This window comes from Cupressus sempervirens, chromosome 11 (genome assembly GCF_028749045.1).
Source record: "Cupressus sempervirens isolate cs-2001-9-10 chromosome 11, ASM2874904v1, whole genome shotgun sequence".
NCBI lineage: Eukaryota > Viridiplantae > Streptophyta > Pinopsida > Cupressales > Cupressaceae > Cupressus > Cupressus sempervirens.
Window position 1 is genome coordinate 316819910 of NC_143128.1, and position 18197 is coordinate 316838106.

General features: G+C 35.7%; 1 protein-coding gene across 1 annotated transcript in view; it reads left to right on the plus strand.

Moving 5' to 3' along the window:
- DJ1D (Class I glutamine amidotransferase-like superfamily protein) overlaps window positions 1-17714 on the plus strand; it is a 50070-nt gene extending 32356 nt beyond the window's left edge. The window contains exons 3-5 of the mRNA XM_089811138.1: window positions 16028-16468; window positions 16713-17075; window positions 17187-17714. Coding sequence (XP_089667264.1) covers window positions 16028-16468; window positions 16713-17075; window positions 17187-17375 — 993 coding nt within the window. The 3' untranslated portion in view covers window positions 17376-17714. The remainder of the gene's footprint in view (window positions 1-16027; window positions 16469-16712; window positions 17076-17186) is intronic.
- The last annotated feature ends 483 nt before the right edge of the window (window positions 17715-18197 follow it).

Genomic DNA, 18197 nt, shown 5'->3' on the forward strand with positions numbered 1-18197 from the left:
ATTCCCTAGATAAGCTTAAGTTTAATTAGGACCTATTGAGAAATAACCAAAGGTAAAATGCCTTAGTTGCACCAACACCCCCCCCCCCCCCCCCCCCAGCCCCCACACAAGTGCAACTTAGGGAGAATGTACAAAAGCTAACATTGTAAGATGGGTCATGGAAATGAGGCAGTATTTAGTACCCATTTACAAAATGCATTGCAATTTCTCACAAACAAAGAAAGGTGGAAAACCACATGCGAGGAAACTCTCCTTTGTAAGAGAGATGAAAACACAAAAGAATTCTTAAAGAGGAATGGGAATGACTAAACCCCTTGTGAGCAAACAATCCCCCTGAGAATACAAAAGACGATAGACCAAGTAGCCCCACCTAATGTTGAATATGCACCAATAGTAGATGATCCAAACTTGATGTAGAAGATGCTCCATGATCGTCGAACAATGTTCCTCCTCTTAGAAAGACATGAAATCAAAGGCAAATGAATGAAGTCTCCCCAATCTTGAAAGCAATATGTAGGAAGAAGTCTCAACATGCATTGAGTCGCATCAATGTTGAAAGTTGCCCCTTCCAAATCAAGTTTCTAGTAAAGATGAACGTAGAACAATATCCAAAGATTCGAGTATCTCCTTTGAAGATATAGAGACCTCCAAATGCTGGTCCAAAATATCCACAATCATGTCAAATTGTGAAGAATAATCCTGTAGAGAATGATGAAGAGGGTCAAGGTATTCCCTCACAACAACGGAAGAAAGATCATTTTTGTCGAAGAGAAGATGAAAATCTTCAATAGTGTCTCCCAAATTTACAAGACATGATAACTCAAACAAACCTGCAATGGCTGTGTAGTAGTCATCCCAAGGAATTGTATCTGGTAGACAATGTATATTTTGTTGTGCTGAATAACAAAAAGCCAAAACTGTAGCAACATTAACATATCATTAAGAACAACAACAAATGTGATCTCAATAAGAGATGGAATGCAAGGCTCAAGAACTGGATTGCATGGGAGTATATGCAAGTTCAAGTTAACCAAAGTTCTCAAGATTGGTGCCTACACTAGAAGTGTGGTCATAATTTGAAGAATCAAAGTCATCAATAAGAACAAAGTCTAATAAGGAGTACAAATGAGATGCTTGATCCACCACCTTAGTAGCAATGGTAGCTCTCCTCTCCAAGTCTCTGATGATAACTCAATCAGTAGTGAACTCCACAGTCTCTCTTTCTGCACCATGGGTGATTTGATACATGTAAAGAAGATTATTGGTCAAGTAAGGTATGGACAACACATAATTGAAGATGCCATCCCCAATATCAATAGATCCTTTCTCAATCACATTCATATATGCATGATTGTCTATCAAAATTGGGGGCATGTTGCATGGCTCAAATGAAGAGAAAATAGTTTGTGAAGATGCCATATGAAGCCTCTGAATCTAGAAACCATCTCCTTTAATCATTACCTTTCGTAGCACTTGTCCCATATGCATGACTCTTTTATTTATCAATTATTTTTTTGTGAAGAAGAAGCTGAAGTAGACATCCTTGAACCATAAGATCAATACAATACAATTGAGCAAGTTTGTCCCAAACATCCTTAACTGTTATGAATATGAAAGAAAGATTAGCCGATACATATACTTCCAATGTCCCAAGAGTCTTAGTACTTTTAACTTTGCCAATCCATTTTCAAATCAGTATCTGACGGTTTAGAGTTAGTTCCATCAATGTAATGAGTTAATCCTTTTTCCATTAATTTGCTCCAAGCATTAATTTTCCATGTTGCATGATTATGTGGGGTTAAAAGTGGAAATTTAGGAGAACCCATAATTGAAAATAAAAAGAGCACCAAAGAGAGACGCACAAGCAGAATAGAAGGCTACCTCGAAAATGGTGATTTTGGCACTTCATACTTAGTGCATATACAATGGTCACTTGCAAAACAAAAGCAAAGTGGACGTTTGATTTTGATGTTTACAGCTGCCATAATCAGGCCATAACAAACTCAAATCACTGATACTAAAGTCCAAACTGAGATCCTAGCACTACAATTGCCCAAATTTACCAAAAAAGACCAGGTTTTGAAAGTCATATTTCTTCCCATAGTGGATACAAATTGATAGCAAACTACACAATTAGGCAAGAAATTATGCACTTAGGGAAAAAAAAGGCACTTCAAAAGGAGTTTATATGAGCCTAAACACAGCCCAAAAAAGAGGATTGCAGAGCTACTCCTGTGAAAAATTCAATTTTGTGAAATATATGCACATCAAAATCAGAATCTAATTCCACTAATCTCTTAAATTTCGAACCAGAAATATAAGATTACAAGAAATGAAATACAAAGATTCAGAAACAAATAGCAGTAAGGATTTTATCTTGGGACAAACCCTCCTCACCTTTGGAAACAACCCAGCCCACTGAAAGATAGTTCCTTTAAATTGGTGCATATGATTGAATCCTTCACACTCGATCAACCAAAAATATGATGAGGACTACGATTCTGAATGTACACTGATCTCCTACAAGCCTCTTCTCATAAAAATGTTTGAAGTCTTTGATCATGTATCATAGCCTTCGTTTCCTCACCAATAGTCTTGTTCCTTCTTTTAGCTACAGTGTTTTGTTGAGGATTGTAAGGGACAAAACCCCCTCTTAATCCTACCTTCAACACAAAGCTATGAAATATACCAGAAACATATTCTCCCCCATTATTAGACCTTAGAACTTTTATCTTCTTGTTAGATAAATTCTCAACAAGAGCTTTAAATTCCAAAAATTTGGACAACACTTTATCATATTCTTTAGACTTAAGAAAATAAATCCAACACTCCGAGAAAAGCCACCAGTGAAGGTAACATTATACCAAAAATCACTAAGGGAAGCAACTGACATAGGACCACATAAATCAGAACGAAATAACTCTAGGATTGTCTTTGCTCTACTTTCACTACTATGAAAGTATTTTTAATGTTCTAACTTCTTAATGAGAGCACACCCCTTGCAGATACCTTCACGATTTGGTTCAGCTGTGGAAGACCAACTACTACCTTCTCCATTGAAGACAAAGTTCTGAAATTTAAATGACCAAATCTTTGATGCCACAAAAAACTGGAACTTAAAGAATCATGAGCTAATGCTTGAAAAGGACAGGCTAAAAGCTTGTAAAGAGTCTCACGACAAACACCAATCTCACGAGCTAACTGAACGTTGGTGTTTTCTTCCATGCAAGAACTTTTCCATCAACAAAAGCAATATGATAACCCTTGTCTTCTTATGCTGTAATATAAATCAGATTCCTCTCAATACCAGGAGCTAAGAGAACATCACTTAGATGAAGAGGAATTGCAGAATCCAATTAGAAGGAAGTAGAATCAACACTCTTTCACTTAATAACATGCATCCTCACCAATGATAACTTGGAGATGAAATAATTTTCCTTAAAGTTTAAGAGTTGCTCATGATTACCAATAATTTGACAAGAGGCTCTACTATCAATCAACCATGTATCATTGTTAGTAGGAACATTGCTAGAAAGTGCAGAAATAGATAAAAATCCTTTAAAAAATTTATTTGGCTCTCTTTAAGGAGAAGAGTTCTCAACATTTGTAACAATTGCTTGAGGCTTTGGTCTCGAGGTGTCTGAATTTGTCACTATAGACACCTAAATCTGATTACAAAATTAAGTAAGCTTATTTAATTCTCTTCGAAGGCATTATTGATTAAGTATTTAATATTTAATTAATTTATGCTATCCCCCTAATTAATTAAATTCAGTTAATTAACTATAGTCCAATTAATTATCAATATGACACCCATAGTTTGATCATTAATTAAATCCCCCTTCCTCTGTTAAATTAAATAATTGAACAAGTCTATTTAATTTAATTGCCAAATCTCCTTTTGATTAAATAATTCTCCTTTAACCAACCCTAATCCTAACCTAACCTTTAACCAAATACAATAGCCCAGGTTCAGACTCAACCCAACCCAACCCATTAACACATACTAAACCCACTTAATTAATTAATTAAACCTGATTAATTAAAGTGCTCACTTGCATTCTCCATAAAAACCCACTTGCATCCTAACACCCCCTAATCTCACCCTAATCATTTGCCAAACTTTAAGAATGCGGATCAAGAAATTCTAACCCAAACCCAAGAATCCTCCCACTCCCCAATTAAGTGTATTTATTGTCAACCTTAAATGCTATTGCACCTCTCTTACATACTCCATCTGTCTCAGAGCTTTGCCCCCCATCCCATCTCCCAAAATGGTCACATTCTTCAAGCGATTTGACTTCTCCTCACAAATCCTCCCTTTGTGACACTTGCCACAAGAATATGAGTTTGAAAAAGAACAATCCATGTGCTCTCCCTTCCTTGCATCTCGACTCTTCCTCAAGTTTGGATCTTGACCATCCATTCCACCTTCCCTTTGCCTATAAATCGAACCCTTCACTCCTTAATTTTCATCCACCTTTTATATATCGATATCATGCCATTTTGCTTCCAAGAAATATCCTAAAGTTTCCTTATTATGCCAAATTTCATCCATACTCTCATACGCCATAAATCTTTCATTCATCTCCATTGTTGATCACAACTCCATCAATTGAGCAAGATAGCATCGAGCACACATTCCTTATCTTGGACCAAGTCTACACAACAAAAGGAACTTATTTGAGTTGGAAGGTTTGCATTTCATTATTTTTCAAGTTCTTTTTATGGTCTTTTCATAAGTGTAGTAATATGCTTTGTTGTTGTATGTTTATCTTGCTTCATCTTTCTAACAACTAAGATTTTATTGCTTATAGTCGCATCTAAAGCACTAGATCCTAGAAAAATCCTTCTTTTTCTTGGAATCAGGAACTGATTCAAAGTTCTTATCTCTGAATCTTTTGCAGTTACCTTTCTTTCCTTATCCTTTGTGTAGTGTGGGCAACAAGTACATGATCATCTTCATGATGATTTTTAGGTCCATTGCCTCTAGCTTCTAGTCTATATTCTTCCTGATGACAATCAGTTCTCAACCTATCAAATTCAGGAAAATCATCTCTCCCACCGACTCCTTGAATGAAGGTGTTTCCAAGAATGGGGGACGTTTGTGGCTAACATTACCAAATCTTTATCTGCAAAGGATTCTTCAATTGCATTGAGCTGATCCTTTAGCTCTGTAATCTTCATGAAGTATGAAACAACTTATTCTCCTCTAGCCATTTTAACACGTAAAAGTTGACGTCTCACGACTAGAGCTCCATTGGTGTTGTTGAATTCATATAGGTCCTTTAGAGTTTGAAACATCCCTTTGGCTGCATTCAACTCTGAAATAATGGGAACCGGATGATCCCTAACTGAATCAATTATAATCTTCTTTTCTTCCATTGAGTTTATTGAGCTTCTTCAGAAGGTTCTGCTACATTAGAGTTCACATAGTCAAGAAGATCATTCTCTTCAAGCGCAATTGGAATTCTTAACTTCCATGAAGAGAAGTTTGAATAGCCTTCTAATCTGTCTTCAACTTTCAAAACATTCACCATTGTAAGTAGCTGAAACAAAGAACTGACAAGTAGAGCAAATAGTAAAAGTATAACTTAATACTTCTAGTTCTGGATCGTTTCTTTACACCCGCTCCGATACCATGTTAAATTTTTTAACCCGAAATATAAGATTACAAGAAAGAAACACAAAAATTCAGAAACAAATAGCAATAAGGATATTATCCTGGTAAAAACCCTCCCCTCTGAGGGAAAGAACCCAGCCAACAGCTAGATAGTTCCTTTATTCAGAATCTCAGAAACAATTACAAAACTGGTACTTATGATTGAATCCTGCACACTCGATCAACTAATAAGCTTGAAAAGTACTGATGTCTTTTACAAAATTCTATATGATCAATAACTAGATCACTGATATAACTTGCAGACCAGAAAACAATATCACTGCACTAAAGGTTCTCTTCACCACTATAATCTGAAATAATAAGCAGCAGAAGATACAATATTGCCAAAAAATGTCTCTTCGCACGATACAAGAAGATGAGTAATTGTTGATACTTCACGGAGGCAATACAAGAAAATACAGTTAAATAATCAAATAACATATATAATAAATGAAGCAACACACACAGAGGAGAATGGAAGACGGTGATATATGAAATGACGTGTACGAGAAGAAATTGTTGACTTCATAAATCATTCACACAATATCAACATTAATCCAGCATCCACATGATGTCAAGACAATGAACATCTGATACAAACTGCCAAGAAGTGGTGATGAAAGCCTGGGTCCAAGTCAACAGTCAAATGGTGCCAAGAATGCAAGAATAAAGATGCACAAATATACAGAGTCAACAAAGTAGAATGAACTTTGCACAAGTAAACATAGGAAGAATTCGGAGGAAATGAACTGCTGCAACTTGGAAACATGAGTCATTGCATCCTGAGAATAAACGAACCTGAAGAGAAGAGGAGCCTCTACTCAAAGAGGATCAACAAGAAGCTCAGAACATCTGTGCAACTCCATAGCAAGACAGAGGACAATAGAATCCATACATAGATTTCTGAGAAGCTCGTTCAGGCAAATTTAGTTATAAAGATCTTTCTCACAGCTATAAACTTCAACATACAACTGCCTTAATCTGGCTATAACAAACTCAAATCACCGATGCTAAAGACCAAACTTGAGATCCTAGCAATACAATTGCCAAAATTGGCCAAAAATAATCAGGTTTTGAAAGTGATATTTCCTGCCACAATGGATACAAATTGATAGCAAACTACACAATTAGACAATATTATACACTTCAGAAAATAAAAGACACCTCAAAAGGACTTTATATGAGAGCCTAAACAGAGCCCCAAAAGTTGCAGAAAAGAGAATTGGAGAGCTACTCATATGAAAAACCAAATTTAATGAAACATATGTGCATCAAAATCGGAATCTAATTCCACCAATATGTAGTGCACGAAGAGTTAACCCACATAAAAAAGTATTTCTTTGAATAAAGGAGCTCTTATGACCAAGATCACCATTTGAAATTCGCCTCCAAGACTGAAAAGGTAAATGAGAGGGGGAGCGATTTTTTTTACGTTTACAGATGTCGATATGACCTCAGAAGAGAATATTCTTCTGCATCTTTTTCTGATTTTTCTTTCTAATTTCAGAATTTATAACCAAAAAAATGACATTTTAAAATAACTTAAAAGGTGGGGGGTGGGGGTGATGCCTCCTCACCCCACATCCTTTTACAAAGAAAATACCTACATGGTGTTGCAAATTTGACTAATAAAGCAGCAGATTTTTTATAAGCGAGACAGGTAGGTGTCAAGTACCTTATATAACTTTTTAAAAAAAAGGTTCAAAACACAACTTTTAAAACAAAATCCTCTGCAATATATATGAAACTTCTTCTTTTTTTAATAATAATTTTATTTAAATAATTTGCAGAAAATAATTTTATTTATTTCAAAAATATTTACTCAACTGCAAGATAATTACATCTATATCCCCATCTCGGAGAATGTTTTCTGATGCCCTGAGGTCAATTGCTTAGATTTGGACAAATTGACAATCAAGCTTGGGGTTTGGGCTTTTTGAGCGCGATGGCGGGGTCAATTTTTGCGCAAAATGCTCAGCTATTTCAGATTGCTTCTTGGTCTTGTCTCCACATGCAAGCTTCAACCAGCTATAGATTTGATGTCTGATTTGGACAAAGCAAAAGGCGATTTTGATTTGAAACAACTTTCTGAATCCAATGGTGTCCTCAGATCTGGCTGAACAAGCTCCAATTTCGTTTTGCAACACAAAGCCATGAAAACACCAAACCCAAAATGCACCAAATCCTCTCAAAAGGCTCTCTAATAGCACTCAACGAGCTCTAATGACTTGTAACATTTGGATATGGAGATAGCCACCTAAGATATAGAAGTCAAAAGGAAAGCACAATAACAAGAGAGAATGAATATGACGGGAATAAACTATATTTCTATAAGGAGTGCAATACAAATCAACTAGATTATCATTAGATAGGAGACCCCTTGATTATATAGCCAAGATGAGTACGAATGAGTGAATGAGACAATGACAAGTGTTGTCACATTAGTAAATGACAATCCAACATAAAAAAATCACTCCATGAAAGTTAGATAGGTGATAATGTGATAACATCATAAAAGGTGGATCACCCACCAAAGGAGGAAAAGTCCATGATAAAGTAATATCACGATAAGTCCACTCAAATTGGAAATGCTCTAACTGGTCTTATTAATTCCCTAAGTAAGCTTAAATGAAGTTTAATTAGAATGTTGTGATAAATCACCAAGCTAAAATGCCTTAATTATGCCAACAGAGCTAATAAGACACTAGTTAGATTATATACCATGTTCACGTCAACAACTAATTATTTATCACAAAGTCACATCATTTACCTTTGGCTATCACTAGTACTATGGAAGCTTCATTTATGTTGCATCCCACCTATAATACATCTTCATCATTCTTGTTGAGAAAAGGTAGATTTTTGGTTGGCGATTTTGCAACTCTAGAATATGAGGGAGATTTCTTGCACCTTGTTGATGTAGGAGCATCGAGCTTGGTTTTTAAGGACTCTATGTTCTGTAAGCTTGGGGTTATGTTTGGGGCCTATCTGTGGACTTATTCCAATGTTCACATAATGTTTGGATAGCATCGAGCTTGGTTTTTAAGGACCCTATGCTCTGTGAGCTTGGGGTTATGTTTGGGGCCCATCCATGGACTTATACCAATGTTCGCATAACGTTTGGATGGATCTTGTTCGAGTTAGAACTCTTTTGGTGTCTGTTGGTAACATGTTCTTTATTTTGTGGGCATATGTTAGAGATTGTTTCTGTGATCTTCAATCCGTGGGAGTTATCTTACGCGATCTTGGATCTTGATTGTTGGATGGGATGTAGGTCTATGTCTAAGGCCGTATGGCTTTATTTTATCTTATGAGTTAGTTATGTTAGTAAACTTAGGGCCTGTCCTAAGTGTTTATTTAATTTAATCATCATTTCTTATATATACTTATTCATGTTTTTGATTAAGAAAACAGGTTTTGAAGCGGCCTTGAAACCCTGTACAAAAAAAATCTAAAGATTAAACATTACAGCCCAGGAAACTACAATCCACAAACAATAGAGCCAGTAATGAAAGACCCGCAAACGAAAGACAACACAAAAAGCCAACAAACCAAAAAAACACAAAAAAGCCAAAGGGCATCAGGGCATTAACCCATTCTTTTAATCATTTCTGCTGCTTGATCCTGCAACACATCCATCTTCTCAGCAGTAGCTTTGATTTGTTTGATCTCTGAGGAAGCTTCAGCCGTCATCTTCTTAGTAGTAGCTCTGGTTCTCCTGCCCATTCCTTCCTTGTTGTTAGTAGTCGGTCCAACACCCTTAGTCACTCCAACAATGGCTTTCACCCTTGGGCTTCCTTCCAGCTCATTAATCAGGATCTTGATGTGTTTGTTGGAGGTGTCGAGGATGTTATAGCTCTGTTGAGCTATACTTCGGAGGGTACTTTCAATACCATTGACTTTGTTTTCCAACTCTATAACCTGGGCTTTCAGCCTGTAGAAAGTAGCCAAGTCAATCAGGGACCCAGTGGGGAGATTGTCCTTGTTGTCTCCATCCTGCACCTTGTTATCACCAACCTTCTCCTCGACCATGGACATCCTGCCCTTCAGACCCAAAATCTGATGAAACATCCATTTTATTGATATGAAGCTATCGAGCAAGTTGTTCCTAGTATTATTTAGGAGGTCCATGCCTTCCTCTTTGCTGTTGTCACTAAGGATGACCAGAGAAGGATTAGTCAGAGTCTGGAGATCCATCTTATCCAGATCTGTTTCTCTGACCTTTAAATTTATTGTTTCTCTTGCAATCCCCAACCTCATCGAGTCTAAGGATATGTTTTCCCAGGAAATTTTTCTTTCTTTGCAAATTTTTTCAACAAACGGTGGAGGATTATCTTTATCCTCAGGGGATAGAGAGCCACCATACTAGTTCTTAATAAGATCTAGGGGGGAGTAATCACCCTCATCATCTTTCATGCCTACTTTCCCGATATATACTTATTCATGTTATATATATATATATTGTTATACATATTATTATTTTTGTTAATATATTATTATTAATCAATTGATGATTAAACCATAGAGACATGTCTCCTCTCATATATATATGAGATTTAGATCTGCATTTGGAACACAATATGATGGCAATGTTATTACATTTGCAGAAGTGATCCTAGTTACTCAACATGGTATCATGAATGAACAATTGAAATCACAACAACAACTTAGGTTTTTATAATATATTTCTAAATCTCATATCCTTTTCCAACGGTTTGCTGTCTTGCGTTCATTCTATGACGCTAAGATCCTCCGACAGTTTTCATGGAGTTAGTCAGCTTTGTGTATACCAGAAGATTGAATATTGATTTTAAAGCTTGGAGTTTTGAAGATCGATCTTTCTTCCAACAGGTTAAATATCTTCCTTCATTAAGTCAAATATTAATACCATGCAAACTAACTCTATAGTATGAAGATACACCAAATCTTACTTCGGAACATACAACTCTATGTTCTGATCTGATTCATATCTCCGAATGCACATGTATTGATTATTACTTTGTGAGGAGGAGCAGATGTCTTTAAGTTTCGCCTTTCAGAATCAAGAAAACAATAATGTGCATGGTGCAGTGAAATAGACGGGCATCTCTATTTACTTCAATTTATTTTTAAATGATCGTGGTAAGGGAGGAGTATGGAAACGGAAAAGCGAGACATTACTTACAGCAATTAAAACATAAGCAACCCAAATCACGGGAGTTGGATCCAGTCAGCGAAGAAAAGATAGACGGGATAATATATACACAACAATGCATAAATATATAAATTTGGCTATCATGATTAGCACACCAAATAATCTCTCATGACTGAGTATTGGAAGACATTTTTTTTACAAAGGCAACGTTGAATATAAAGATCAAATTGAACATGAACTAAACAAGGAAATGATAAGGGAGAATTTTAAAAGCATATATATAGAATAGAATACATTGGAGAAATATGAGTAATATGTTGGGGGACGTATAGAATGATTACCAAAAGGAATATGCTCAGTTGAAATTGTTGAATATGGAAGAAAATCATAGGTTCCCTACCCGCGTGTAATGATTCAGGAATAACAGAATTGCAAATTCACCAAGAGGAATAAATGGATTGTGGCCAGCCCCTCATGGGATGTGAAATCATTCATTGTAAACTATGCTTTATTTAATTTTCAGATAAAAGAAAATGCAGTTGCAAATTCACTCAATATCGAAATGCATATCTTCACAAGTTTGGGAACTTCCAATGGTTGTAGACGTTCTTGTAGAAAGAGAAGAGACCAAGACAGATTTCAAGTTTTCAATAGGAGAATGGTATTTTGACGACAGTCACTCCTAAGGAGGAAAGTCATTGTGGAGACTTGGATGCTGAAATTTCCTGCATGGCCTTTGTGAGATACATCTTTCTACATTTTCTTCAAGTTCAAATTTGCCAGTGCTTATTTAAATCCTCTTGGCCGGACTGTTTGGTACCAAAAATTTTCGTTCGGGTGATTGTGAAGGAATAGATTACTTCATGCATTTTAAAATGTTGTGGCCCATGGGTGTCGAACATCAAACAAAATATCACAATTGGACTATAAACTCATAACCACCAAGTGGGAGAAGACATAATTTTATTATTGCAAACTTCATTAATAGCGAGTCTCATTCTTTCCCTTACGAATGGAAGGATCAAATAAAATGGTAGTGGAAAATCAAGCGCATTAGACAATGGTCATGGAAGAATATCATATAGACAGTATTAAATATAAAATCAACAGATTTTGATATGAAAGGAGATGGATGACAAACATCCATCAAGTATAATGGCTGGGAGAAATGACAGCACGAGAACTATATAAGAAAGTGGGCTGATTGGAAACTCTTATTCAATAAAGATGACATTGATAGAATATATAGAAAAAGTGGCGTTTGCCATAAAATTTGTAAGTGCTTGATTATCAAGTGAAATTTTTTATGCCTGAGTTACTTCTCAGTTGCAAATTGATTCATACTTACCTATTGTTGGGTTTATGTAGACCTTTGGGTAAAATCCAAAGGACATATTATGAAAGTGTTGGGAATCTTAATCATCGAGCTTTAATATTTGGAGCATCTAGCTTATACGGCTAAGTGCAACATTCCAACTATCCCTCTTCCTCTATGGTTAGAGCTATTTTTATAGAGAATAAATATGAGATATGAATGAAGTGAACATCCATTCTCTTGAGTAAAACTAATGTGGGTGAATAAGTAAAACAACATGTCTGATTCAATTGCTACAAGTGATTGAAAATTCTATAAACAATGGAATAGTGGCAATTTCACATTGTGGGGGGGAAATGATAAACAATGTTCCATTCCCACTTGAACCATCTTTAGAGGGGAGATGTTCCATTCATGTATAGATAAGTATTCCTTATCTTTGAGTATTACATTTATCTACTCAATGTATTCTTTCTATTAATTGTATTTCTATACATACTATAAAAGTTACTTGCCTTGATCTTTTCCTTTATGTCTAGGGATGTTCTTGCAGGAAAAGAAGGTTGGTACTTTACACATACTACCAAATATTGTCCGACTCAATCTTATGATAGTAGCTCCAAAGAAACTTTGATCTAGAATCCATTTGTCACCTAATGATCAAGCTTGATAAATTGAAGCTCATGAAGCGAATATCTTTGATGACTAAGATTATGAGTATCCTTCCATATCAAGAGGGAGTCCAATGTTTCCTCAAACGAAGCATTGGATGAGGAGCTCAAAAGATTGATATTTAGAGGGAATCTAAAAATACATGTTACTGCATGATTTTGATGGGCCTACCCCTGTATACATGATGAGGAAGTAATGATTTGTCACCAGAAAATCAGAAGATTGATAGCAGATTCAAAGGGAATTTGATAGGCATCCTTGGGCGAAGAGAGCTTCTAATTGAGTTACTAGAGGACTTGACTACCTAGGATCGTTGTTTAGAGGGAGAATTTTAAGGTGCAATCCTTTGTTAATTACCCCTTCTCTATAAGAGAGAAGTTCAAAGTGAATTTTTTTTTGTAATGCACTCTCCTCTATGAGAGAGAAGTTTGAGGTGAAAACCCTTGTTCCACCCTCTAGGAGCAACTATGGTGGATCAATCCTCTGACTTTATTTATGGTGGATATCATTTGAGTTACTATATAATGGTGTCGTAATTTATGTCATGAAAGGTGACGATCTTTCATTTGATAAATGTGTGAGGTTGCTATTGTAAGGTGACGATCTTAGCAATAGCTTGACCATGTTATCATGATAGACTTCATTAAGTTGTCCTGGAATGTGCTAGTACTCATGTTAACAAAATGTATCATGATTGACTACATTAAATTGTTGTCTTGGAATGAGCTGGAAATCATGATACTACGGTTGTTGTGTTGCATTCTTGATCCATTTCATGATAGACTACATTAAACTTGTTGTCCTAGACTTTGCTGGTAGGCATGACAATAAGTAAATCCTGATAGTCCTAGATTGAGCTAGAAATCATGAGATCAAAACTGACTATTTGATCAACTATGTTTGTATTCCGGAATGTGCTAGAAAATAGAGTATATATATATATATTCTTAAAGGGATATAATTGTGTATAAGCGGATTTTATGCAAACTCGAATATGAGATTAAGAAATTGATCATATCCTCCCTCACTAAGAGGGAGTGTTAAAGTAATAGCCTCAGTTGAATCTGATAAAATTGATATTAGTATATGGAATAGGTTTACACATACATATACATATACATACATATATGCATATGTTTGATTTCGTACACATACTAATATCACAAGCTATTTGATACTTTATGATCATGCCTATTTCTTCTCTACATGTGCAGTTCTTGTGTTCTTGCTCTATTATCATGATAGACTACATTAAATTGTTGTCCCAGAATGTGCTGGAGATCACATTAAGTTGATGTCCCAGAGTGTGCCGGTGGTCATGATACTTGTCCTAATGGAGACTATATTAAGTTGATGTCACTAAGATCATATTGTTATCTTATTGGCAACATTTAGTTGTTGTCATGTAGTGTGTTGGAGATCATATAACTCATATCCTTCTTGGATATGTAATAATATGATTGTTAAGGAGATCAGATTTCCACAATCCATGATAGTTATGGTGCTTAGCTTCTGGATTAAATTGTGTTGAGATTTTTGTCATCAACGTTTTGAATCACACTACGTGATCTCTTGCTCTCTCATATTGATGATGGATCACGTAGTGTGATTCAAAACGTTGATGACAAAAATCTCAAGATTCTCAACACAATCTAATCCAGAAGCTAAGCACCATAAATATAATTGTTGATAGGCATCTTGGTGTTGATGCTAGTGCTTATATCACAAGGATGTGAGATTGATAATATTGTTAGAATCAGAACACCATTTTCTGAGATGGTTTTGTTGTTTAAATCCTCCCTCACTAAGAGAGAGTGTTGATGAAATAACATTAGTTGAATTACATCTGATTTGATGGATATATGTTATATCCCTAAATATGTCATTCCAGGAATATCATATTGAGATGATATCTCTCGATATGCTTGAGAGCATAATGTGTTCTAGAAATCCTTCCTAGCTAAAAGGGAGTGTTAAGGTTGTAGCCTCTATCGGATTGATTCGATCTGAGATACATTATTGTTACTGGTAAATCATCATTTCTTATGTATAATTATTCATGTTTTATAATATATATATATATATATATATATATATATATATATATATATTGTTATACATATTAGTTTTGTTAATATATTATAATTAATTTATTGATGATTAAACCACGGAGACTCAAATCTGCATTTCGAACACATCAATACGATGGCAATGTTATTACATTTGCAGAAGCGATCCCAGTTACTCAACAAAAATATGTCTTTCTTCATTTCGTATCAATTCCAAATGTTCCTTAGAAGCAGAGGAAAGAGGCAGATCACATTGAAATCAATTTTATGTCAGATATGTACAGTTTTGAAGATATATGTTGTACAGAAATACCTCTGCACTGCCTTTTTGGCAAATCTTATCAAAAATAATATTCTGGTGATCTTTTAACCTGACAGAATTTTTTTTTTATAGTAAATAATGCCTTTATGATCACAATTATAATTAGTGGGTGAATGATCATGCTTCCTACTTGGTGTGTCAACTTTATGTATTTGTATGTGGAGATGATCTGTTCTAGGTGCACTAGTCTCTGATCCGATTACTTTCTGTCATAATATGATTTGAAATCTATGTTGGTGATGCCTTTCTCTCTTCCACACTATTATTTTCGGTAAGTGCATGTTAGTTCCCTGAATTGGTTCAATGATATAACTGTGATTGGTTTTGCTTGATACTCTTATTTGAAATTCATATTGCCTCCTTCCTATGCAAGAAAATTTTCTCCTTGGTGAAGTTATATAACTTATATTAGACATCAATTTCCTGTTGCACCTTACAAAAGCCTCTGTAAAATTCTGGCTAAACTAACAACCTTTATGTATTCTTTTGACATTGTCTAATGGACATTCAACATGTAGCTCTTGCTCAATAATTAGTTACACTCTCTTTGAACCTTCTTCAATCATGGAACGGATTACCTTGCTCATCTCTACGACAGTAATCAGTAAGATGATTTTGTATTTTACATTGTTTGTAGAAACTTGGGAGATGCATAGAACTGTAAGTTCACAAAATGAGAAGTTTTGTGTGCATTGCAATGATAAGACATCTAAGCTGAAAGTCATGTACAAGGATATTGGATAGTGTTCAAGCTGCCTGTTAAGATTTAGAATTTGATATCTGCTCGACACAAGTAAGTGATAAATTTGAATAGCTGATCTAGATTAGGCTCTGATTATTTGTGCATTTGCAGACTTATTCAGAGCTACGAGGTCACAATTTTGAATTGACAGCAACATTTGATCACATTGATGCAAGGGAGTATGATGGGTTGTTAGTTCCTGGAGGACGGGCACCTGAATACCTAGCTCTGAATGATTCTGTTCTTAGACTGGTCAAGCAGTTTTCTGATTTGAACAAACCCATTGCTTCTATCTGTCATGGGCAGTTGATTCTCGCTGCAGCAGGTGTGTTAAAAGAGAAAATGTGTACTGCATATCCTGCTGTAAAACCTGCTGTTGTTGCTGCAGGGGGAGTGTGGAAAGAACCAGAGCCAATATCGGCCTGCTTCATTGATGGTAATTTGATCACTGGTGCAGCTTGGCCAGGACACCCTGAGTTTATAAGTCTTTTTATCAAGGCACTAGGAGGCAAGGTCACTGGCTCAGGGAAACACATTCTTTTTCTCTGTGGGGTAAGCATTAACCTTAATTCTTGGTATCAGTCCCTTAGCATGGAAGCTACAATTTTTTTTGGTCTTTGCGAGACTTGAAACTTTGGTGGTTCCTTTTAGGTTTTGGTTTTCTTTTGCTACCTCTGGTGGGCATTTTGTATAGCTTTTGTTAAAAACAAGTGCAGCATATTTTCCTATAAAATGAATTTCTTGTCCATTCGTCTCGCTTTGACATTTATATAATCCTGTTTTCTTATCTTGGTAGGACTACATGGAAGATTATGAAATAATGGTTCCATTCCAGGCTCTGCAATCTCTCAGTTGCAATGTCAAGACTGTTTGCCCTGGAAAGAAAGCTGGAGACACATGCCCAACTGCCATCCATGATTTTGAAGGTGACCAAACATATAGTGAAAAGCCAGGCCATAACTTCACTCTTAATGCCAATTTTGAGGATGTCAAAGTTGAAGACTTCGATGCTTTGGTAATTCCTGGAGGTCGAGCTCCTGAATATCTTTCACTCAATGACAAGGTTTTATCCATTGTAAAGCTATTTGCAGAAAAGGAAAAAACAATTGCCTCAATTTGTCATGGGCAACAAATATTGGCAGCAGCAAACATACTCAAGGTAGCCCAACTTCTTCTTGCCAACAATGGCAACTCAACTTGTGCCATTGTTCAATGTCAGGAGAACATGTGCTTATAAAGTGCATTAATTTATTGAAATGTTGTTTTACAGGGAAAAAAGTGTACAGCATATCCGGCAGTGAAACTTAATGTATTGCTTGCTGGTGCTGAATGGTTGGAGCCAGAACCAATAACTAAATGCTTCACAGATGGGTACCTAGTGACAGCAGCAGCTTGGCCTGGACATCCTGAATTTATCTCCCAAATCATGGTATCTTTAGGAATTAATGTATCATTTTGAGCTGACGAACATGTTACCTGAGTACTAATTTACTTGGTATGCTAAAAAATGTTTCGTTGTATGGACCTGCTCTGTTTAATATGTAATGGAACTCTGTATTAATATGCATCAGAGTAATTAGGACACATTTCGTGACCCTTGGGAATGTTTCCATCTTAAATACTTCTAGGGGAACCTGCAGGCACTTAAAATATTATAAATTCCTTATTGCTCGGTAAATCTTATGTGAGGCTACGAGCTGCTTTCAGCTTAGTGTGGTCTGCAAACCTGGTGCTGTTTGGTGTAAATTAACAAATAAGACAATTACAGAGCATAATTAAATGGTTCCTTACATCGCCAGCTAATGTTGTTGAGCCAGGAAGAAATGTCCTAGTAAAAGTACACATTTTGGCATTGAACTCAATTTGATGGTTTTGAGTTCTTGAATTTAAAAATAGAATTCGAAATAAACCTTATAGTAGTAGTATGTTTTAAAATGCTACTAGTTCAGAGACTTAATATTATGTTTAATAGCGAACCTTACACTAGTAGCTGTATGTAAGCTCAAGGCAGGTCCGATTTGAATCCTGAAGTGGTCACTCTTCCTCTCATCAATCCAGCATCTTCTTGTCATCTCTCTAGTTTTTTTGACTTTGGTTTAATTTCCAATTTTATATTGGACCATGAATCTATATTGATATTTTTCTAAAAGCCAATGATTGAGGAATATCCAATATATCAAAGTCAATTAGGGACATGATCTTGGTCTCATCTTTTATATATTGTACTTTAAAGAATTTGAACTTTGGTGGATGTGATATGAAAGAACATAACATTACCCTC